Source organism: Stenella coeruleoalba (genome assembly GCF_951394435.1).
Source record: "Stenella coeruleoalba genome assembly, chromosome: 20".
NCBI classification, from domain to species: domain Eukaryota; kingdom Metazoa; phylum Chordata; class Mammalia; order Artiodactyla; family Delphinidae; genus Stenella; species Stenella coeruleoalba.
The window spans coordinates 2201475-2224098 of NC_137166.1; the positions used below are offsets into that span (position 1 = coordinate 2201475).

General features: G+C 46.2%; 2 protein-coding genes across 3 annotated transcripts in view; one reads left to right on the forward strand and one right to left on the reverse strand.

Annotated features, from left to right (window-relative positions):
* Positions 1–772: 772 nt before the first annotated feature.
* MAP1LC3B (microtubule associated protein 1 light chain 3 beta) lies at positions 773–14068 on the reverse strand. Its single transcript, XM_079906569.1, has 4 exons — positions 13502–14068; positions 6462–6517; positions 3787–3893; positions 773–2618 (listed from the first exon to the last, which is right to left on the reverse strand). Exons 1-4 carry the CDS (start codon positions 13539–13541, stop codon positions 2444–2446), a joined length of 378 nt encoding a protein of 125 aa, XP_079762695.1. The 5' UTR covers positions 13542–14068; the 3' UTR covers positions 773–2443.
* A 6705-nt stretch (positions 14069–20773) lies between these two features.
* FBXO31 (F-box protein 31) overlaps positions 20774–22624 on the forward strand; it is a 42839-nt gene continuing 40988 nt past the window's right edge. For both annotated transcript variants that reach the window (XM_079906842.1, XM_079906843.1), the window contains exon 1: positions 20774–21405. In XM_079906842.1, coding sequence (XP_079762968.1) covers positions 21057–21405 — 349 coding nt within the window. In that variant the 5' untranslated portion in view covers positions 20774–21056. The remainder of the gene's footprint in view (positions 21406–22624) is intronic.

Genomic DNA, 22624 nt, shown 5'->3' on the forward strand with positions numbered 1-22624 from the left:
ATTAGCATTACTAGATCAAGTATCATTTGGACGTTTCCAAACTCATGATGAATGTGCCCTGCCGCCTAAGGCCACGTCCTCTCTGGACTTGGGCTGGTGCTGTGCTCGCCCAGGACTACGGTGCTGTCCTGAGCAGTGCCAGGCCCCAGAGGGAGAATTCTGGGGCTTTTTCCCCAGCAGGAGTCCCCATTTTCTCTTGGTCTTGTCGTCAGACCTGTCGTCACCCGGAGGAAAACGTGCACACGGTTCTCGGACTAGTCAGGGCCCCTGTCAGGTAAGTAGCATCAGGTGACACAGCTGGCCACTCCTGGCACCTGCTAGCAGCCCCTCTGTTTGGTCACTTCCAGGGCCTCTGAGGGTGGAGGGCATGTGCGCATCTGCTGTTTGTACTGTACGCGGCTCCCCACACGGCCACCTCAGGTCCCATGTGCCGCACAACGCCCCACACACTCTCAGTACTTTTCGTGTTACACGTTTGTTCATTTAGATCAGGTTTTCAAGTGCCTGTTTCCACAAAACACCTAGGTCGCTCCCCCATCCCGTCTCCCCGTACTTCGTGGCACATCTGTACCTTTAAGAGAATTGAGTTTTTTGAAGTCAGTCAGGACCTTGACCAATGCGAGCGAGGCGCTTATGACAAGGCAGAGACCTTCAGAGGTGGGTGTCCCTCCACCCTGGCACAGTGAAACCAGCCTCAGCACTCCTCATTGGAAAGGATATGACCCACTTGGCTGTGGATGGTATAGACTGCAAGTCTCAAATGCTGATCCATTAAAGTGAACTTTGATGACAGTTTTTAGTTGTGCCTTTATTCACCTTAGTTCGTTAAAAATGTACTTGTTTTAAAGATCCTATAAATAGGGTAACCACCCACTAATGTGGGATATAAGTAAGTCACCCCTCTCAGCGTGGTACTTTTGTCTTTAAAAAGCATAGTTTCTTAAAGGAATCTTATCGGTCACATAGTAGTTACAAGAATGTCAGATATAATGATGTATACAATCTAAACAAGACAGGCTAATTAAGAATTTACATAATGTAAAAATATACATATGAAAAGTTAGCCACGTGGACAGATGCATGCATCGGGAAGAGTAGTTGATCGGGGTTGAGGGCCCATATGCGGTAATGTTGCTTTTTCTTCCTCAGTTACGGTAAGTAACTGCCACTCACTGATACAAGTTGTCCACACACACGTCTAAATGCACAAGGGTTAATGGCGACCTGCCACTGTACAGTCGCAAGGGGGCCTGTGAGCCTTCTGCGACAGCTCTCACAAAAACAGTACATAGTGAACCCCATGCAGGTAGTAGGAAGCACTGGTTATTTATTCTAGTAGGACTCTGAAAATGCTTAACGTTTGACATTAGTATCTGTGAAGAACATGTTTCCTTTTGCTATTTTCAAAACTGACATGCACATGGAGTGGGGGAATTCTGAGGACTGCTTGACCTAACTGTGATAACTGAAATACCCTTAAAGATACTTAATAACATATTTTAGTCACATACGTAACATAAAACACGGATCATCTACAGCTTTAAGCCAAAAGGTCGAGGAGGTGTATCTGAATTTTAATGCTTTTTGTTTCAGTATCCTGTAGCTTTCTACCTTTGTCCCAAAGAATGAAACCCATGGAACTGCTTGTTTATTTACCAAAGCAGGCACTATTTTGAGCTCTTAAGAGAATATTCGAAACAAAAAAAAAATGTCATTCTCTTTCTCTAGGTCTTTTGAGAAACTTGACCAAAATTATAAATTATTCAAGGTTCCTGTTGAGCAGTGGTATTTTTCTGCGTTACTGCCTAGAGAACAAACCAAATGAAAACTTTATGACAAGAGCACTGATGTGAAATACGCTTATTAGCAATCAGGAACCCTGGACAGCAGCTCAGCTTTCTTATTTCCTATACACTCGCGTCCACCCTGCTTTCTGCCAGCTATTATGGCAAATGGGCTGGGGCTGGGGGTTGGCTATGCCTGACGATTTAGGCTTAAAGATCCTCTTAAGGAGATCTCTCTAGTTGAGTAGAAACCCTTCTATAAAAAGCTGGCAGGTTCTCTTCTCTAGAGAGAAGACTGAATGTCTCTCTGAATGCTCAAATTGCAAGTTCCTTTTGGGGGAAAAACATTAAAATAACTTGAAGGTCTATTTTACTGGCAACTTAGAATGCAAAGTATTTTATTTTTAAACTTCTAAATGTGAAAACAAGACAGCCTAGGTTAAATAATGAAGTTTCCCAAAGCTGAATGTGCTCATTTGGAGCCCAGCTTTTCTGCCTGAAGTACAAAAAAACAACTTGCTAAAAACTCCTAGGCAGGAACACTACTACTGTTTTGATGATCTGTGATTAGGTGAACTGATCAATCTCAGTTGGTAACATCCCTTTTTTATTCCTTGGTAAGGGTTTAAATTCTAGAACAGACACATTTTCTTTTAGTCTTACACAGACAATTTCATTCCAAAAGTCTCCTGAGAGGCGTATACCATATACAGGAATCCATCTTCATCCTTCTCGCTTTCATACACTTCACAAATTGGCGTGGACACACTCACCATGCTATGTCCATTCACTAACAGGAAGAAGGCTTGATTAGCGTTGAGCTGTAAGCGCCTTCTGTTGAAAGAAAACGTTAAGAAATACTGATACATCAATACCTAGGGAGAATGTGTAAAAAATATCACCCACCCTGGATCAATATAAAAGTATAAAGATTTTGGGCTTCCCTGGTGGCGCAGTGGTTGAGAGTCCACCTGCCGATGCAGGGGAAATGGGTTCGTGCCCCGGTCCGGGAAGATCCCACGTGCCGCGGAGCGGCTGGGCCCGTGAGCCATGGCCGCTGAGCCTGCACGTCCGGAGCCTGTGCTCCGCAACGGGAGAGCCCACAGCAGTGAGAGGCCCGCAAAAAAAAAAAGCGTACCGCCAAAAAAAAAAAAAAAAAAAAAAAGTACAAAGATTTTGTAAATGCTGCTTTTGGCAAAATGAAATATATGCCTTACGATGACTTGAATGTTTCTTCTCATAAGACACAGGATGTTTTCTACGACTATATGCATGGTAAGTATTAATGATAATCCTTGCTAGATCATTCTTACTACTTTCCTGAGGCCAGTTTTATTTATTTATTTTGCCAATTAATTATTTATTTGTTTTTGGCTGCGTTGGGTCTTTGTTGTGGTGCGCAGGGCTTCTCACTGTGGTGGCTTCTCTTGTTGCGGAGCACGGGCTCTAGGCACGCGGGCTTCAGTAGTTGTGGCTCGTGGGCTCCAGAGCGCGGGCTCAGTAGTTGTGGTGAATGGGCTTAGTTGCTCCACGGCATGTGGGATCTTCCCGGACCGGGGCTTGAACCCGTGTCCCCTGCATTGGCAGGCGGATTCTTAACCACTGCGCCACCAGGGAAGTCCTGAGGCCAGTTTTAAAACTAGTATGCTATCTGAGTAGCCACCAGTGTCTAATGTGATAAAAATAGTTCAAAATATAATTTACAAACTAAGATCTAAGCTGATGCAATTTATTACCATTGGACCACGTCTACATTCTCTTAACTTATTTTCCTATATAAAACTTTTCTGATTAAGAGACATCTACATAGATGTTATGATGAAAGGATCAGAAGGGACTTGAGATCCAGCAGGTAAGAAATAGAAAAACTCAGAAGTGAAATGTCTTACAGTTTTATTAAGTTGCATAGATTTTTATCAGAGCTAGACTGAAGATTTATCTGTAAGCCTGATAAAGAATGAGAAGTTACCCAAAGAAATAAAGTAAAAAGATGACAAAATACCTAATTATCTTGATGAGCTCACTCATGTTGACATGATCAGGCACCAGGAACTTTGTTTTATCCAGGACTGGAAGCTGCTTCTCACCTTTGTATCGTTCTATTATTACCTAGAAAAGAAGCCAGAAAAGTGATTTAAAAATAGCCGTTAACAAAGAAAAACCGGTAAGATACGTCCTATGTTGTAGCTGGCACACGCCAAAATGGGGTTTAAAACAGCACTTCTGTTCCTTACGAAATATGGTGCACGAGCCAACATGTCTGCCGTCAGGGAGGGGCAAGGTAGCCCTGAGGTGGGGAAAGAAACTTTGCTATAAATTCTGGTATTTGGAACCATGAAAATATACTACCTAGTCAGAAAAAGACCCCAAGCCTTATAACAGCAGAGACGCTGGGTACCAGCTCTAAGTGTAAAGATCTGAATCTATGCCAGTTCTACATCACCATTTCCTGTGACATGACGAGAGTCTTTTAATAAAACTTTTATTAAAAGCGTAAGTAAGATCTTAACTCTGGTAATAGACTCAAATCCTAAGTAAATATTTGAGAAGCAGAGACCATGATTAGCTGGTCTGGAGATACTTTTTTTTTTTTTTTGCAGAAGTCTCGAAGATCCTGCCATTTTGATAAAATATCCTTGATGAACTCTGCAGGGAACAAAAATAGTTCCACATTATGACTTGAAATAAATCCATTAGCTCCTTGCCATGCTTCCTCCTTTCCATAAAGGAAAAAATTTTTTCTAGTTCTAAGCCACTTTATGTAGTCTCTGACAGCAAACTGGTGACTGCCCTTGAGCCTCAATACTACCTGTTTACTGAGCACCAGAGACATCCTTCTCCACGTAGAGCAATTCTTTACCCTGTCATGACAATGAGAAGTTGTAAGATAGGAATGGAAAATCTTCAGAAGAGGGAAAAATGCTTGTATGTATATTGTTGCACTGCACGGGGCCTACATGAGGTTCTGTGTAAGGCCAGGTCAAGCTGTCGTCACCCTCCCTGGTAAGAGCAATAGCTTTATCTCTGAGGTGTGTTCAGAACATGGTATCTACAAGTATGAATGTGCCTTCTGTAAAAAACCTAAAACTACTAGCAGAAAAGATGACTGTAGATATATGCAGACATTCACATTTCAGAAGGAGGCTATGGAACAAATACTGGCAGACTGTTGGGCTGGCTGTTTGTCTCCAGTGACTGACGAGTACCTGCTAGCAAAGAGACACAGCAGGTACTCAAAAGTGAAGAAAAACCTTGAAAAGGAAATTACCCAGAAGCCTCATCCCCAGGCCGTATGTTGGCCCTGAGTGTGAAGACAGACTGAAATTTCCAACCAGTCCAAGAAACGTATCTTCTAACTACAGAATCCTACAGTCACGACACTGCTGAGCAGACCCATCCTATTCTCCCTTCTGTGCACCTCACAACCCCAGCCCCACTGATCTTCCCATCTTCTTTTCCCCCACTTTGGTATGAGATGATCAATCAGAAAGCCAACCATGAAAGCTTCTGCAGAATTTAGCAGTGGAGTTTCTTTGGAAGTGGTCTGTAAGAGGTAACAAGCATGTCCCCAGAATTATGCAAAATTTTCCAACCACATGGGTGGATTCTCTTCCCATTGTATAGATGAGGATATGGCAGCTCCTCTCAGAATTTTAGTAATGAGCCCAAGATCACTTAGCAACCTTGAACCTAAGGCCTGAACTCAGCCACTGTCTGAAGCCAAAAGCTCCTTGACCATTTCTCTCTAGACCTAGTGCCTCAGCAGAAACCTATTGAAGGTCCACCACCAAAGGATCCAGGGCACACAGGACACTGTTGGCTGGGCACAGCAATAAGCATCTGAGGTCCCTACACATCACAGGAGCAGCATCTTTCCTCAATCCTGCAAAGAAATAAAATATAAGGAGAGACTTCTTTCTCTGGGGCATCAAAGTCAGGCAGCCTGGAATGCGCCGTCACATTTAAATCTTGAGGGCTACTGATTTTCCCACAGCAGTAGTCTCTGCTTGCTTCAAAAGAGGGTGGATACCAACTTTCACTGATAAAATACCAACAGATCTAGCCCCTCTATCCCTTCCCCCGCAAGTAAAATGCCCTTGATTTGTGAAGTGTGTAACATTAACACAGTAAACTCAGACTTAGGAGGAAACAGAATGTGATTAGATTAAACTGTAGATTAAGGTATCTCCATTCTAGGTCATGAAACTGACACATCAGTTGCATAGCTGAGGATTCCTATAGAAACCCATCAGGTAGGGACTTCCCTGGTGGTGCAGTGGTTAAGAATCTGCCTGCCAAGGCAGGGGCCACGGGTTTGATCCCCAGTCCAGGAAGATCCCACGTGCCACGGAGCAACTAAGCCCGTGCACCACAGGTACTGAGCCTGCGTGCCTAGAGCCTGTGCTCCACAACAAGAGAAGCCACCACATGAGAAGCCCGCACACCTTAACGAAGAGCAGCCCCCCATCACCGCAGCTAGAGAAAGCCTGTGTGCAGCAATGAAGACCCAACGCAGCCAAAAATAAATAAATAATCAAACAAATAAAAAATAAATAAATATAAATTAAAAAAAGAAACCCGTCAGTTAGTCGCACATAGCAGCACTGTACTAAAGTTGTATTTAAGCCGTGCTCTCTTCCGCGTACATTAATAACAACTGAAACAGAGACTACCTACCGGGATTTTGGTAGGATGCTGCTCTCGGATAAGTCGGACATCTTCTACTCTTTGTTCTGCAAAGGAAAGGAAGAAACACAGGCATTATTAAGGGCCAAAAATGCAGCTTCTTTCCTGCATTTTTACCTGGTGACTTCCATATCTGAATCCACCTGTCCTTAGCTGTGGCAGAGCAAAGCAGTAAAGACATCTTCCCTAGAACTGAGAGAAACCAAACACTAACACTTCATACCTGGCAAAGGTTGGTATACAAGATTAACATACAGAAATTGGTTGCATTTCTTTACATTAACAATGAGATATCAGAAAGGGAATGTAAAAAAAACTACCTTTTAAAATCACACCAGGGACTTTCCTGGTGACTCAGAGGTTAAGAATCTGCCTGCCAATGCAGGAGACACGCGTTCGAGCCCTGGTCTGGGAAGATCCCACATGCCGCAGTGCAACTAAGCCCGTGCACCGCAACTACCGAGCCCATGTACCTAGAACCCGTGCTCTGCAACAAGAGAAGCCACCGCAATAAGCCCACATACTGCAACGAAGAGGAGCCCCCGCTCGCCACAACTAGAGAAAGCCTGTGCGCGGCAACAAAGACCCAACGCAGCCAGAAAAAAAAAAAAAAAACAAAAAAAACACACCTTAGGAATAAAGCTGACCAAGGAGGTGAAGGAGTTATACACTGAGAACTATAAAACATTAATAAAAGAAATTAAAGATGATTCAAAGAAACAGATATCCCATGCCCTTTGATTGGAAGAATATTGGTGTTTGGTTTTTTTTGGCTGCACAGCATGTGGGATCTTAGTTCCCTGACCAGGGACTGAATGTGCACCCCCTGTATTGGAAGGGCAGAGTCTTAACCACTGGACTGCCAGGGAAGTCCCTGGAAAAATATTGTTAAAGTGGCCACACTACACAAAGCGATATACAGATTTAATGTGATCCCTATCAAATTACCCATGATATTTTTCACAGAACTAGAACAACTAATCCTAAAGTTTATACGGAACCATAAAAGACCCAGAATTGCCACAGCAATCCTGAGGAAAAAGAGCAAAGCAGGAGGCATAACCCTCCTAGACCTCAGACAATACTACAAAGCTACAGTAACCAAAAGTGTGGTACTGGCACAAAAGCAGACATATGGATCAACGGAACAGAGCAGAGAGCCCAGAAATAAACCCACACACCTATGGTCAATTAATCTTCAACAAAGGAGGCAAGAATATACAATGGAAAAATGACAGTCTCTTCAGCAAGTGGTTCTGGGAAAGTGGGACAGCTGCATGTAAATCAATGAAGTTAGAACACACCTTCACACTATGCACAAAAATAAACTCAAAATGGCTTAAAGACCTAAATGTAAGAGAGGACAACCATAAAACTCCTAGCTAGAAGAGAGCAGAGGTAAAACATTCTTTGACATACATCACTGCAATGTTTTCATAGGTCTCCCAAGGCAATAAAAATAAAAGCAAAAATAAACAATGGGACCTAATCAAACTTACAAGCTTTTGCACAGCAAAGGAAACATTAAAAAAGAACCGAAAAGACAACCTACAGAATGGGAGAAAATACTTGCAAATGATGCGACCGACAAGGGCTTAATTTCCAAAATATACAAACAGGTCATACAACTCAACAAAACGAAGAACCCAATCAAAAAATGGGCAGAAAACCTAAATAGACATTTCTCCAAAGAAGACATCCACGAAGACATCCAATAGGCACATAAAAAGATGCTCAACATCACTAATTATTAGGGAAATGCAAATCAAAACTACAATGAGGTATCATCTCACACCCATCAGAATGGCCATCATCAAAAAGTCTACAAATAGGGCTTCCCTGGTGGCACAGTGGTTGAGAGTCCGCCCGCCGATGCAGGGAATGCGGGTTCGTGCCCCGGTCCGGGAAGATCACACATGCCACGGAGCAGCTAGGCCCGTGAGCCATGGCCGCTGAGCCTGTGCGTCCGGAGCCTGTGCTCCGCAACGGGAGAGGCCACAACAGTGAGAGGCCCGCGTACCGCAAAAAAAAAAAAAAGGAAATAATGCCACTTGCAACAACATGGATGGACCTAGAGATTATCATAGTAAGTCAGACAGAGAAAGACAAATATCATATATGGTATCACATGTAAAATCTAAAAAATAATACAAACGAACTTCTTTACAGTAAAAGGGTCTGGAGAGCTTCCAGGTGGCAGGAGAGTGCAGTCACCAAACTCCATGGAGACAGAAGCTCCTGTGCTCAGCACTCTTCCGGACCTTACCCCATGCATCTCTTCATTCAGCTCTTCACCTGCTATGCTTTAATATCCTTTGCAATAATCTGATAATCTAGTAATTAAAGGCTTTTCCTGAGCTCTGGGAGCCACTCTAGTAATTTAATCAAACACAAGGTGGTCTTGTGAAACTGATTTATAGCTAGTCAGAGCAAGGACCTGTACTTGCAATTAGCCTTTGGTGGGGGGCGGGGGGGGGGGCTGTCAGGTGGGACGGAGCCCTTAACCTGCTGGATCTGAGGCTATCACCAGGTAGCGCTAGAATTGAGTTAAACTGGATGACAACTAGCTGAATTGCTTGTCTGGTGTCAGAAGTGAACCGCAGTGTTTATGGAGTACTGCAGAGTAGAGGGGACACAAAGGAAGAGTTTTCCTTTCTACCATCCTTAGAACCCCGCTCTATTTCTAGGGGTGTCATGGATACTTCAGCATTTCTCTCAGCCCTAAGACCTGTCCCTATGTCTGTGCTACCCCAGAAAAGACGCTCTACCATCTACACTTAGCTATCAGCCACCTTCACAACAAAAACCTCCATCTTGTCAGAGTAGATTTCACAAGCAAGGGGAAATCACAATTTAATTAATTCACTGTAGCCAATAAATAGTAAGTTTAATACACCCCGAAATGTTTCACATTTAAAAGCTCTTCCAAAAAAATTTAAAAGGTTCAAGGAATCATTCAGGCATAAGGGGGAGAGAATTTTTTATGCAAGGAAAACAGGTTTATTTTGGTGAGTGGAGCAGGAAAAAATAAAATGGGCTCTAAATGTGGGGCTTCAAAGTCAAACTACAGCGTCAAAAGTTTTCTTTATCTTGATTTATCCCCAAAATATGATCCAAAAAGGAAGGCGAAAATGATTATTTTCATTAAAGGTGGGACAACAGAGGAAGACAAGTGACTTCCCTAAGGTGAAAAGAGTAGTACCAAAGTCCTGCAGGAATGTCTTTAGCATCCTGGCCAGTTGTAATAAAAATCCAGTGGTGAGCCCAGAGTGATTAAATAAATATGGTATATGCTGACGCCTAACTCTGAATAGAAGGCTGTTTTTAGAAGCCAACTGTATATTTAACAAGAGAATTACCAACGCCACTGGATCAAAGGCACACGAGAGCACTTCTTTTACTCAATTATTTTCTTAATGCTGTGATGATCTGTTTATCATTTGCCTTTCTCAACAGACTGCCCCTGGCGGTCAGGGATCCAGCTCTAGTCACGTCTGTATTCCCCAGGGCTCAGGCTTGTACACGGATGATATGCTTCCCCAGATTCCTCTTCCTGTCTCTAAGACCGCTTATAAGCCTTACAAAAATAGAAACTAGGAGTCTAAGGTGTCTTATTTGCAAAGATGCTTTGAGATAGATTCCCTAGGGCATTTAAAGTAAGGCTTACATATATTTTCCAGGATTTAGTTCACTGAAGTGGAACCATAAATATTTTCCCCGATACGCCTATAAATAAAAACCATAAAATCCCACCCATCAGTGAGTGACACAGCTTAAGAGCAGGGAGTGTTACCTAGGTGTTGGCATAAATCTCCTTCTCCAGTCTCCCTGTTACATAGCTGGAGCTATTTATTCTAGACCATCACATGAACTTCCGAGACATGCAGACCTTTTGTTATTGATGGTGAAGCTTAAGATCTAGGTTTAACATTGAATCTCAGCAAAATGATGTCTAGGAGACAGATGTGTTATTAAACTAGGGCAACCCTAGAAGAAAATGGAGTGAGATTATGACATTTGAGAAGACTGAATCCAAAAATGTTTGCTCAAATACAACTTCTGAAGTTGATAAAAATTTTCAAACCATTTGTAAGGAAACACTATTGCCTCTTGACTCAGAGTGTTGGCCCACTTCATGTACTGGAAATGATGGCTACCTACTGGAGGACAGAATTCCTATCAGAAGGGTACAAGTCCAGACTCTGCCACTAGGTGGACCATGATTTCCACCTCTCAGGGCCCCACCCAGTTTCTTTGGCCACAAAAGTAAGTGGTTGTTTTGGGCGAGCCCTAAGATTCATCTCAACCCTTTTAACCCTGGTAGAATATATCACAGCAGAGATATACTCAATTTTTAATTAACCTAAACTCATTCACTTGGGAACAGTACTGTTCAAGCTAACTGGGGCTGGTCTTAGTGTCTATAAAAAAGGTATCTCCAGGGCTTCCCTGGTGGCGCAGTGGTTGAGAGTCCGCCTGCTGATGCAGGGGACGCGGGTTCGTGCCGCGGTCCAGGAAGATCCCACATACCGCGGAGCAGCTGGCCCCGTGAGCCATGGCCACTGAGCCTGCGCGTCTGGAGCCTGTGCTCTGCAACGAGAGAGGCCACAACAGTGAGAGGCCCACATACCGCAAAAAAAAAAAAAAAAAAAAGGTATCTCCAAACAACTTATTTCCCTCATTTACTGTGTTACAAATCTCTGAAAATTGTCAGTGCTGATTACCATAATCAGTAGCAAGAAAAGGCAGTAGCCATTAAATGATGTGATATTTTTCTGCAAAATGACTATTTTTTTAAAAATTATTTTTATTTATTTGGCTGCGTTGGGTCTTCATTGCCGTGCGTGGGCTTTCTCTAGTTGCGGCGAGCAGGGGCTACTCTTTGTTGAGGTGTGCGGGCTTCTCACCATGGTGGCTTCTTGTTGCGGACACAGGCTCTAGGCACGCGGGTAGTTGTGGGTCACAGGCTCTAGAGCGCAGGCTCAGTAGTTGTGGCGCACGGGTTTAGCTGCTCCGCGACATGTGGGATCTTCCTGGACCAGGGCTCAGAACCTGTGTCCCCTGCATTGGCAGGCGGATTCTTAACCACTGCGCCACCAAGGAAGCCCTGCAAAATGACTATTAAAGAGCCCTTTTAAAAATAGGGGGGGATGGGGTTAATCCTAGGAGTTCTCTTCACAAGGAGAAAATCTTCCTTTTTTATTTTATCTATGAGAAGATGCATGTTAGCTGAACCTATTATGGTAATCATTTCACAATATATGTAAACCAAGCCATCATACTGAATACCTTAAATTTATACAGTGATGAATGTCATTTCTCAATAAAAGTAGAAAAAAAAGAATCAGAGTCAGGAGACCAGGGAGAAAAAAAGGAGGAGTGGGAGTAAAGGTGAACAAAGAGGAAACTCCACAAATAGACTAATGGAGAAAAAAATGAAAATGAAAAAAAATACCTGCTGGTCTACCCTCAAGGCCACAGGCACCAGGGGAATTCCTTCTAATTCGCTATTTTATTCTCATTTATTCTCACTTTTATTCTAGTTATTCCTCACCTTTCCTACTCTTACCACCTACTCTTCTTGAGCGATTTTTCTAGCTAACCTAAAAATACTCTAAGCAAAAAGAAAGTAACTATAGTATTGGTCATGAGAAAATGGGCATGTTTCCCATACAAATGTCCCCAGTTAGCTTTCAATGCCAGAGTCTGTAAGGACAGAAGCCAGATACAACGGCAAATCTGCTCTAAATGCTGTTCTCATGGCTGCATAAAAAGTAAGCAGTATTCATGAGTATCAACTTGAGTTCATGAAAGTCACTAAAGAGAAAATTTCTTTAAAAAAAAAAAAAAGACACGTCTAAGTTTTGCTAACCAACCACTTCAAGAGGCTGAAAGGATATGCTCCACAGGTCAGGGTGAATTTCATCTACTGGAGCTTCCAAGGCACAAGAAACAATTATCAATAACGAGATCTACAAAACCATATCCTAGCTCAAGTGAATGCTCGGCTCTTTCTAGACTCCAGGAAACTAGACAAAAGTAGACGAAAGCGATACTTACGGCTCAAGCTCTTAAAGATTAGAGCAGGAAGGAACGCTGGTGCCGCCCTACTCCACCTGGCCTTCCAGGGCTGAGATAAACAAGCCCTACACGGCGATATGCAAGGAGGCCACGTTGTTACTGCAGAACTGTCTTGCTTAAAGGGAGCACCAATCACTTCCTTCCCATGGGTTTTGTGGAGGAGTAAATATTGTGATGGTGTCACCTCCAGTTTCAACCAAATGCCAGCAAGCTAAGTGGGGATTCTAGCCTGAACTGGGAGAGAACGGATTCGCCGCTGCTCTCAAAGAATGCTGTCGCCCGCCGGTTACAAGAGCCACCCACCCTAGCTCTTGTGCCACAAATAGGACCAAGACGTCCCGGCCACGCGGGGCTGCAGGGGAAGGGGCAGGCGTGAGGAGGCGCGGCCTCGGAGTCACTCCTCTCCACGGAGGGCCTGACGCGTAAAGGGACCAGGTGTCACCCGGACGACGCACCAGAAGACGACTGCCTTGCACCCCCGCTGCCACCACTTCGGAGAACCTGTCCCAGCCCGACGCCCGGGCCAGCCTCCCCTTCAAGGAGGGCACCCCCTGCGCGGCTCGCGCTCGTCTCGTCCTGGGGACCTAACACCCCAGGGCTGGAGGGCTGACGGGCCCCGAGCCCACAACCCGCCCGGCCTCCCGGGGCCAAAAGGTGATTCAGCAGCTCCGCGCCAGTGCGCCCTCGGCCCCTCGGCCCCCGCACTCCGGCCCCTCGGGCCCGCAGTCCCCTGGGCCCGGCAGCCCTCGGCCAGTCAGGCCCCCGCCTCGGCCCTTCGGCCGCCCGGGCCCGGCCCTCCCGCAGCCCCCGCCTCAGCCTGGCTCAGCCCCTCAGCCCTCGGCACCTCGGCCCGTCCGCCCTCTCCGGAGCCCCTCTGCCAGGGCCGGCCCCACCGCCTCGGCCCCTCAGGCCCCCGACCCTCCGTCAGCGGCCGGCCCCGCGGCACCCACCGAAGGTTCGGCGCTGTTTGAAGGTTTTCTCCGACGGCATGGCGCGGCAGGCTGGGCGGGGGCGGCGAGGTGGAGAGTCCCGGCGGCTCCAGGCGGTGGCTGAGACGGTTCCGACTGGGGCGACAGCGACGGCTCTTGTGTCTTCTCAGCCCGCAGCCGCGTCAGGTGACCTGCGCGGCGTCCCGGGAGGCGGGGCCAGGAGCGGGCCGCCGCCGTCGCCATGGCGGGCGTGGCGGAAGCAGGACGAGCGCCGCGCCGGGGGAGGGGTCGGGGCTGGCGGGAGTTGGGGCGGTCGGCGGCCCGCGTGGGGAGCGCGAGCGCTGGATCAGCCTGTGACCCGCGGAAAGGCGCCGCGCAGACACGCACGGTGCTGCCCCTGCGGCCGAGCTTCCGCGACTCGGCCTCGCTCCTGTTCCCGGTGCCGGTTCTGATGCCTGGTGATGTTTGCACCTGAAAATAAAGGGGTGTTGTGCCCCTGCCTCCTTTGGGGCTGCTGGTGCTTTTTCGCCCGCGGCTTTTTGTGTCTTTGTTTTCGTTGGCTTCCACGTCAAGTACGTCTCAGTTTTCTCTTCTTTTTTAAGGAAACTGTCCACTGGTAACTTCCGGCACGCATTGTCCCAACTAGGAAAAGAACCGCAACTGTGTTATTTCAGGTTATGGTCGGTAAAGTCCGGCCCTGGAGAAAGTCCGTGCCCTGAGCTCGGCATCCGACCTCAGGTAACTCAGGTGGTCGAATGAGCCCTGGGCATCACCTTCGCTGACAGGGCGCGGGCCTGCCCACACCTGGGCAGGGTTCACTGCCTTTCATTCATCTCTGCTGGTCTCAGATACGGAGTCTTACCCGTGTTCACACCGCTCAGTCTTTCAAACACTAACTAGCTGAGCTACCTTGAATACGTAACCATTTTTCTCAGTCTCCGACTCGTGTGTAAGAGGGCAATACTATTTTAGAACTCCAAGTGCTTTCTGAGGAGCAAATGAAAGGGGCCTGGTAGAATATAGATACTACGCAACGTTTAGTTATCAAATCAGTTATTGCCCAACTCAAACATCTGATAAACAGGTATCTGAATGAACAGCACGTGATTCTTTGGCTGTTTTTGCTGTTTAATATTTCATACTTTGAAAGTATTTTCCCCTTTTTGAGTTTGTAAAAGCCTTTCTTAAAATGTCTGTTTCATAAAGTAATTGGATTGTGCTAATATACAGTTATTATACAAACATACAAAACCTACTAAAATATATTTCTCAAAGGGGTTCCAATGCACCTGGAATTTCTTTCTTTACAGAGTAGCCAAGTATCTTCTATAATTAGCTGCCAGAACAGTGATGTTAGTTGTAGCTCTGTACTGTGCCACTATTTACGAAAGAAAAGTGCACTTGTGCATATGTCACTTTCCCAGGTTTTTTTTTTTCTCCTTTTTCTGTCACAGCTCTTTACCTTGAAAAATCTCTAATAGTGTACAGCTAATAAAGATGACTTAAACATTCTGTCTGTTTTCCAGTGTTCCAAAGGAAGGTTTTAAGCTCCAAGTGTACTATCTTGGTTGTTTTTGATTTATTCTGTGACGATGAGGGGGGCGCGGGGAAATCCAGTAAGTGTACCTACCTTCTGCCAGACACAGAATGATCAGTTTCGAAGTCTTAAATGATTGCGTGGACTGTGTATTGCTTTCTTTTCTGGGTTTTTATGATATTGAGTATTGACTGGTGAGTGCTTTTTTGGCTTAATTGGTAGTTTGTAAGAAATGGACTTTTTGTTCCCTTGCTGGACAACTGTTCCAAATGCAAGAGGAGTGAAAAAAAAAAAAATCGATATCAGGCATCTGGAGCTGGGGGGAGGGGAAGGAGAGTTTCATATTTTCCCAGTCCCTTAGGCATCCATAAAGCTTTACCAAATAACCTCAGGCCTTGGGTTCACTGCCCCAGGGATTACCTCAAGGGCTGTGATAGAGATGGGACAGGATTACTCTTTGTGATTTTCAAGTACTGAAGTGCACATTTACAGTGATTGCTATGCTATTATCTCCACTTTCTACTTGAATCTAAAACCACACTTCCCTATAGGTGTCTCAGAAAAATCATCCAGAGCAGTTGGTGTGTAAAGGTGTCTCACGAGCATGTAAGAACAACATATTGAAATAAAATATAAATTATATTTAGTTTACTAATTTAGTCATATGCAAATAAATATCAATCAAGAAGTACCATAACTTCATGTAAAATTTGAAAACAAGTGTGCTTGAGTGTATGTGAAAAATTTCATGTGCCCCCAGATTGCAGTTTTGTTTTTGTTTAGTTTTGGCTGTGCCATGTGGCATGAGGGATCTTAGTTCCCCGACCAGGGATGGAACCCGTGCCCCCTGCAGTGGAACTGCAGAGTCTTAACCACTGGACCACCAGGGAAATCTCCCCCCAGATTGCAGTTTAATATATGTTCGACGTAGTAAATGATATTCAGAGTGGTAAATTAATATCATGATCTATTTTAAGCTAGTTAATATAAGAATAGTACGGTTTATTTTTAAACGATTAACAAATATTACTCTTCTTTGAAATAATCCACATACAGTAGAAAAGACCGCATCTGTCATGTGAATTTATTCAGTGTTTTCTCCAGAAATCTCATGGTACTCTTAAGCTATTAAATAATCATTCTAGAAAACCAAGCAGTGTCAGTTTTAAGTAACTCTTGCCCTATTTCTTTCTATAAGGTAACAGCTAGAAATTGAATATGATGTCCCAGCATTAGTGAAGTAACATGCTGTAAATCATGCTGTCTCGCTATTTCTAAGAATCTGTTAAACGAGGCATGAAAAAAAAACAAAAACACGAAGCGTGAAACATTAACTGGCGGGGCAGAACACGTTAGGGTTATTTTGCCACACTCAGTATGGAGGGCAAGTCACACTGAGAGTTAGTTCAGCTCTTCAGGCCTGCCCGGCCTGTCCTGCCTCTCTTCTTTCTGATTGGGAAAGATATTCCACCCTCCTTGCTGTCTGGGCCACTATTGGCCAGTGGTCCAATCAGTCTTGTGTCACCTCTGCTCTTTAGCTAAAGTAAACAAACAAGTATTGCTCAAGAGCAGTGTTCCCGCTGTTCTCAGAAAGGACTCAGCCAGGAGGGTTTTGCAGTTGATGCTCCATAGCTTGCAGTCCTTAGGAGTGTCTTCACCAGGTCCAGGAGGGATTGTCCGAAGCGAGAAAGGCACCATGTGGAAGTGCTTCCTCTCCCAGGACGCTCTGGCTCTGGTGTGCAACTTCAGAAACCAGCACACTGGTGCATGCAGGAAAGTGATCTCAAATCACTCCTAAAACCTAACATTGTCTCTTAAGTGAGTGTGTAACAACTAATGGAGCTGGCAGGCATTCCACAGGGTTTTCTCTGTTGTAGTTTTTTGCTTGTTTAATTCCAAACAAATTCTGAAGGATTGCTATTTTTCCAGCTTTTTGCCCATGTTGGGACTAAAGGATGTAATCATTGAGACTCTTATTTCACACCTCAAACCTCTTGTTTAGCCTTTGAATATTTTCCCTTCTTTCCATTCACCTTGACTGTTTCTTCTGAGCAGTGGGCAAGATGCCATTTTTTCACATCTGGATTCTGAGAACCAGCATGGGGAAAGTTAACAGGGTTTTCTTAAGTTCGAGAACTACTACTTTCAGGGGCAACCTGAAAGAACGACTACTTTTGAGGCAACCAATTGAGAAATGCCTCGTCCTGTACTCTACTAATTTCCTTAGTTGTTATCAGTTCTCACTAACAAAGACTTCATTCTTATATTCCCGACATACTGTTAAAACAAATGATCTCTTGGTGCAGCCGCTGCGGAGGACAGTATGGAGGTTTCTCAAAAAATTAAAAATAGACCTACCATATGACTCAGCAGTTCCACTCCTGAATATATGTCTGAAAAAACCCCCACTAATTCGAAAAGATATATGCACCCCAATGTTCATAGCAGCATTATTTACAATTGCCAAGACATGGAAGCAACCTAAATGCCCATCAAGAGATGAATGGATAAAGATGTGATATATATATGTGTGTATATATATATATATATATATATGTATACACACACACACACACAATGGAATACTACTCAGCCATAAAAAAGAGCAAAATTTTTCCATTTGCAGCAACATGGATGGATTGGAGGGCATTATGCTAAGTGAAATAAGCCAGACAAAGACAAATACTGTATGATATCACTTATACGTGGTATGAGTAAAAAATACAACAAACTAGGCAGCTACTCACCTGAGTCTGCCCACTCTCCCACTGAGATGGTACTTTCGCTTAGTAAATCCTCACTTTGCTTTCTTGAAAAAAAATAATGAAATTAAAAATACAACAAACTAGTGAACATAACAAAAGAGAAGCAGACTCACAGATACAGAGAACAAACTAGTGGTTACCGCTGGGGGGGGGGCAATATAGGAGTGGGAGAGAGGGAGGCACAAATTTTTGGGTGTCAGACAGGCTCAAGGATGTATTGTACAACATGGGGAATAGAGCCAAAATTTTGTAATAACTGGAAATAAAAAGTAAGCCTTAAAATTGTATAGAATTTTTTAAATTTTCCATAAAAAGGGCCTCTTCTATCTAGGTTTTTCTCATTTATGAATGTATCCTCCTTAGCGTTCTTTGTAAGGGATACAGTTCTATATAAGGGATTGTAAAAGTTCAAAGGACGCAAAGCTTTCAGGATTCAATGTGTAATAGTTCTCTGCTACAGCCTAACTCTTCGCCTCTGGTTCCTCTCCACCGATATGGATTACCCAAGCTCTCACGGCCATCCTTTTCTTTCTGTTCTGATGGTCAGCACAAATTCCATCCTTTCACACCTTTGTGGGTTATTGTACACAGCGCTCTGTCGTTCCTGCTGTCAAGAATATATAGATTTAGAGGTATCTTTTCACTGAATTATGCATTATTCAAATTATGAACATACGTTAACCATTCTTCTAAAGATGGAAATTTTTGTACATTTTAATGTACTCTAAACTGTATTTTATTAATACTGTATTTTATTAATAGGACCTGAGAATACTCTATTTTATTAATAGGAGAATACTGTATTTTATTAATTGGTGAATACTGTATTTTATTAATAGGACCTAGTAGGGAGTAGATAGATTTAAGAAAACAAACTGATTGAAATATACAACAGCAAAGTTCATGCTTTACAATCTATGGGTCCACAGAGAACATAGCATGTAGGTTAGTCAGGCATTCTATAAATATTTATTACATTAGTTAATGCATTTCTGTTTGCTGGGAGACTTGCTAGCTTGGATGGTTCAGGTGATAAATCCACTAGTCTTCTCTAAATCTGGTTCACGTTCCTCACTTTTTAGCCTTCTAGCCAGTTTATCATTTGTTCCTTTTTCATTGAACATTTAGTCAGTACACATTTGCTGATTACATGATGTGTGTTAGCAGGTCTATCATGTGACAGGAGATACATCTAGTAAGGCTGCTACTAAAGGAAGCAAATGTTTGTAACAAAACAAATGATGGTGCTGTAATAAAGGGACATTCTGAGAAGGGGTGGCTGTTTACTGGCATAGACTGGGGAGAGGGTTCTCCTGGCAGAAGAGACAGCTTGAACAAGGGGCAGACACGGTGAGTTTCAGTAGAGACACAGGAGATGACGCCAGACTGGGAAGTTAGGACAGGATTGTGAGGTACTTTGTGTGATGTCATAAGAAGTCAAATATTTCTAAATAGGTGAGTGAAGTGATGAGTATGCTTTTGTTTATGTGTTGCTATTTGCAGGAAGAGAGTTCTGATAACAGGGTGGAGGACAGTTTGAAAAACCGTTGAGATACAGGGAGGGCAGGTACATGTTTTTCTTTTTTTTTTTGAGTGCGGAGTCTTTTTTTTTGAAAAATTTATTTATTTTTATTTTTGGCTGTGTTGGGTCTTCATTGCTGCGCACGGACTTTTCTCTAGTTGCGGCGAGCTGGGGCTACTCTTCGTTGCAGTGCGCGGGCTTCTCATTGGATGGCTTCTCTTGTTGTGGAGCACGGGCTCTAGGCGTGCGGGCTTCAGTAGTTGTGGCACGTGGGCTCAGTGGTTGTGGCTCGCGGGCTCTAGAGCGCAGGTTCAGTAGTTGTGGGGCACGGGCTTAGCTGCTCCGTGGCACGTGGGGTCTTCCCGGACCAGGGATTGAACCCGTGTCCCCTGCATTGGCAGGCGGATTCTTAACCACTGCGCCACCAGGGAAGTCCCTACATGTTGTTTTTCAATTGCCTGGAGTTGAGATGGTCGAGGTTTGAAGTACAGAATGGTTACTTCTGTCAGAAGATGAACTTTCTTGTTTATGGGATTCTGTGGACTGGGGTAGGCAGCCCTCTCTTCTGCTTGGAGACCTCCTTAGGGAGGTAGTGAATAGCCAGGACTTTGTGGAGGCTGGGCCCAGGGAACTGGCGCGGTCACTATTTTCTATTTGAGTAGAAATAGAAACACTGACCAGAAACACTGGGGTGGGCTGTGGATTCTTAACTTCCTTTCGGGCTCTGCTTAGTCTTCCTTTTGGGCTCCTGAAGGGCTCTCCAGCACTTCAGGGCGTTGAAGTCAGTCTTGACCAGAAAGGATTTGGGCCCACCCAGGCAGAGGCTCCTATAATCCTGTAATCTTGTAATCACATCCATACCCTTGGCCCTCCTCTCTGGACAGTTTCTTGTTATCAGCGCTCCTTAAGGTGAAGCCACTGTCAGGAGAAGGTCTGCACATTCTCCACCCCCGCCCTAGGCCCCAGTCAGCCTCCAGAACCCAATAAATAAGGTAACTAGGGCACAGCAAGATCAGACTGACTACACACCTAGCGCGAGGTTCTTGGGGTCCCCTGGGGAGTTCTGGTGGGCTCCTCCAGGCCTTCCTGGGAGGTCCTCGGAGCAGTGTCCTCTGGGCTTTCCTGGAGGATTCTTCATGGAAGGGTGCTCAGGGGGGGGTTCTTGGGGGGCAACTTTGGGCCTTCCTGGGGGGTTTTGCGGGGGCCCTTCGGGCCTTCCTGGGGCATTCTGGGTTGGGGGGAGGTGCCCCGTAGGGTGTTCGGGGCTGATCTCGGGAAGAGCGCGTCAGCCACATACTCGGGAGGTGGTAAGTTCAGCCCTCACACCCGACAGCGCGCCATTTGCTGCCCAGGCGCCGGTCCCCCCGGGGGTCGTGGGGTCGTGGGGCCGCGGGGAGACGGTCTCAATGACACGGGAGGGCGGGGGTAGGCGGGAGGCATTCGGGTTCGGCCCAGGTCTTTGCAGGTTCTCCCTGGTGGGCGGGGCCAAGCCCTAGACCGCGAGGTCGCCTATGCATTCGGGGCGTGGCTTGACAGTCGGGAGAGGTGTGGCTCGAATCCCAGGGGCGTGTCTTGTTTTCCTGGGGCAGGGGCTCGGATCCTCCGGGGGGCGGGGCTCGACTCACCAGGGGGCGGGGCTAGACTCTCACCGGGGCGGGGATAGGCTCTCTTGCGGGGTGGGGCGGGGCTCGGCTCTCTGGCGGCGCGTGCGCACCGGCGGCGGCGGCGGCGCGGCGGCCGTCAGTCGCCGGCATGGCGGTGTGCGCTCGCCTCTGCGGCGTGGGCCCGTCGCGGGGATGCCGGCGCCGCCAGCAGCGCCGGGGCCCGGCCGAGGCGGCAGCGGCCGACAGCGAGCCGGACACGGACCCCGAGGAAGAGCGCATCGAGGCGGGCGCGGCGGCGCTGGCCGGGGCGGGGGACGGCCGGAGCGCGGGCCCCTCGTCGCCCCCGCGCTGCTCGCTGCTGGAGCTGCCGCCCGAGCTGCTTGTGGAGATCTTCGCTTCGCTGCCCGGCACCGACCTGCCCAGCCTGGCCCAGGTCTGCACCAAGTTCCGGCGCATCCTGCACACCGACACCATCTGGAGGCGGCGCTGCCGCGAGGGTGAGTGCGTCGGGGCGGGGCCTGGTTGAGGGGGCTTGGCCGGGGGAAGCTCTGGGCGGGGTCACCACGGGCTCTGGGAGGGCACCTACCTCGGGACGGTGCTCCAGGAGGGTCCCGGCCGCCGGGGCGTGCTGTGACCCCGGGGGGCCCTGCCACAGACCCGGGACCGCGGGTTCCGGGCGCGGTGGAGTTCCGGGTGGGCGGCGGACCGGGTTCTGCCTGCATGGGGTGATCAGAGAGGGGTGAGGGGTCCCCCAGCTGCGGGGGCCAGGACGCCGAGGGCAGTGACGCGAGCTGGAGCTGAGTTTAGGCCGGGGAGCAAGCTGACGTCTGTCCTTGGTCCCCAGTCCTTGGGGGCGGAGCTGACGGGAACGATGAGGGTGAACTTGAATAGTTAGGGGAGCCCGAGGGTTTGGAGTGTCTCCTGAGGGCGAGGACCTGGTCTGTGGAGCGGTGGGTGGAGCCGGGCAGTGCTGCAGGGGGCTGATGCCTCCCCTCAGGGATGGTGGTGGCCGAAGTGAGGATAGTGAGTAGTTTTGTAACAAATCTCAGGAAGAAAGCTTTACCTAATCCATAGTTCAAGTCTCTCTGTTCATTTGAACGTTGATAGATCTCTGATGTTCAGTAAGCTCTCGTGTTTTGGTAAAAACAATAGGTAAGAAAAAAAAATCAAACAGCGAAGGACAACAAAGGGAAGAAAGTAAAATATCTTCCGGGACCCCTGCAATCAAAGATAAGCCATTCTTAAAATTTTGGAAAAATTTAGTATAAAAAAAGCTTCACAGTGTTCCACTGTCTATGTATGCCACAGACTAGTCCCTTACTGATAGACGTTTAAGTTTGCAGTTTTTTCTTTTTGTAAACAGTGCTGTCAAGAGTGCCTTTGTGCCTTTTATAGGAGTTCATGGGACTTACATGTACCTTTTAGAACTTCTGAGATTATCTTCTTGGAGTGTACTTCCCAAAGTGGGGTTGTGGGCAGTGGGGTGTGCACGCTGATAACACCTTAGATACTTATTGCCCAGCTGTTGGTATTTGCACCCCCAGGAAGACTGCATGAGAAGGCCGCTTTCCAGATATCCTTCCCAGCAGGGGATCAGTCAGTCATCTTCTTTCTGCCATAAGGCTCAGTGGTCAAGACTGATTTGTAATCTGTTTATCTGCTCTGAGATCCTGGAGACGCTGCTTCACCTTCCCAAGTGTTATTGGCAAGTGCTGC

Coding starts and splice junctions, on each gene's coding strand:
- MAP1LC3B (XM_079906569.1), bottom strand. CDS start 13,541: ATGCCGTCGGAGAAAACCTTCAAACAGCGCCGAACCTTCG. Junction 3,894..6,461: donor AGCATCCTACCAAAATCCCG/GTAGGTAGTCTC, acceptor CTTCTTTTCTAG/GTAATAATAGAACGATACAA. Junction 2,619..3,786: donor GAGCTCATCAAGATAATTAG/GTATTTTGTCAT, acceptor TTCTTTCAACAG/AAGGCGCTTACAGCTCAACG.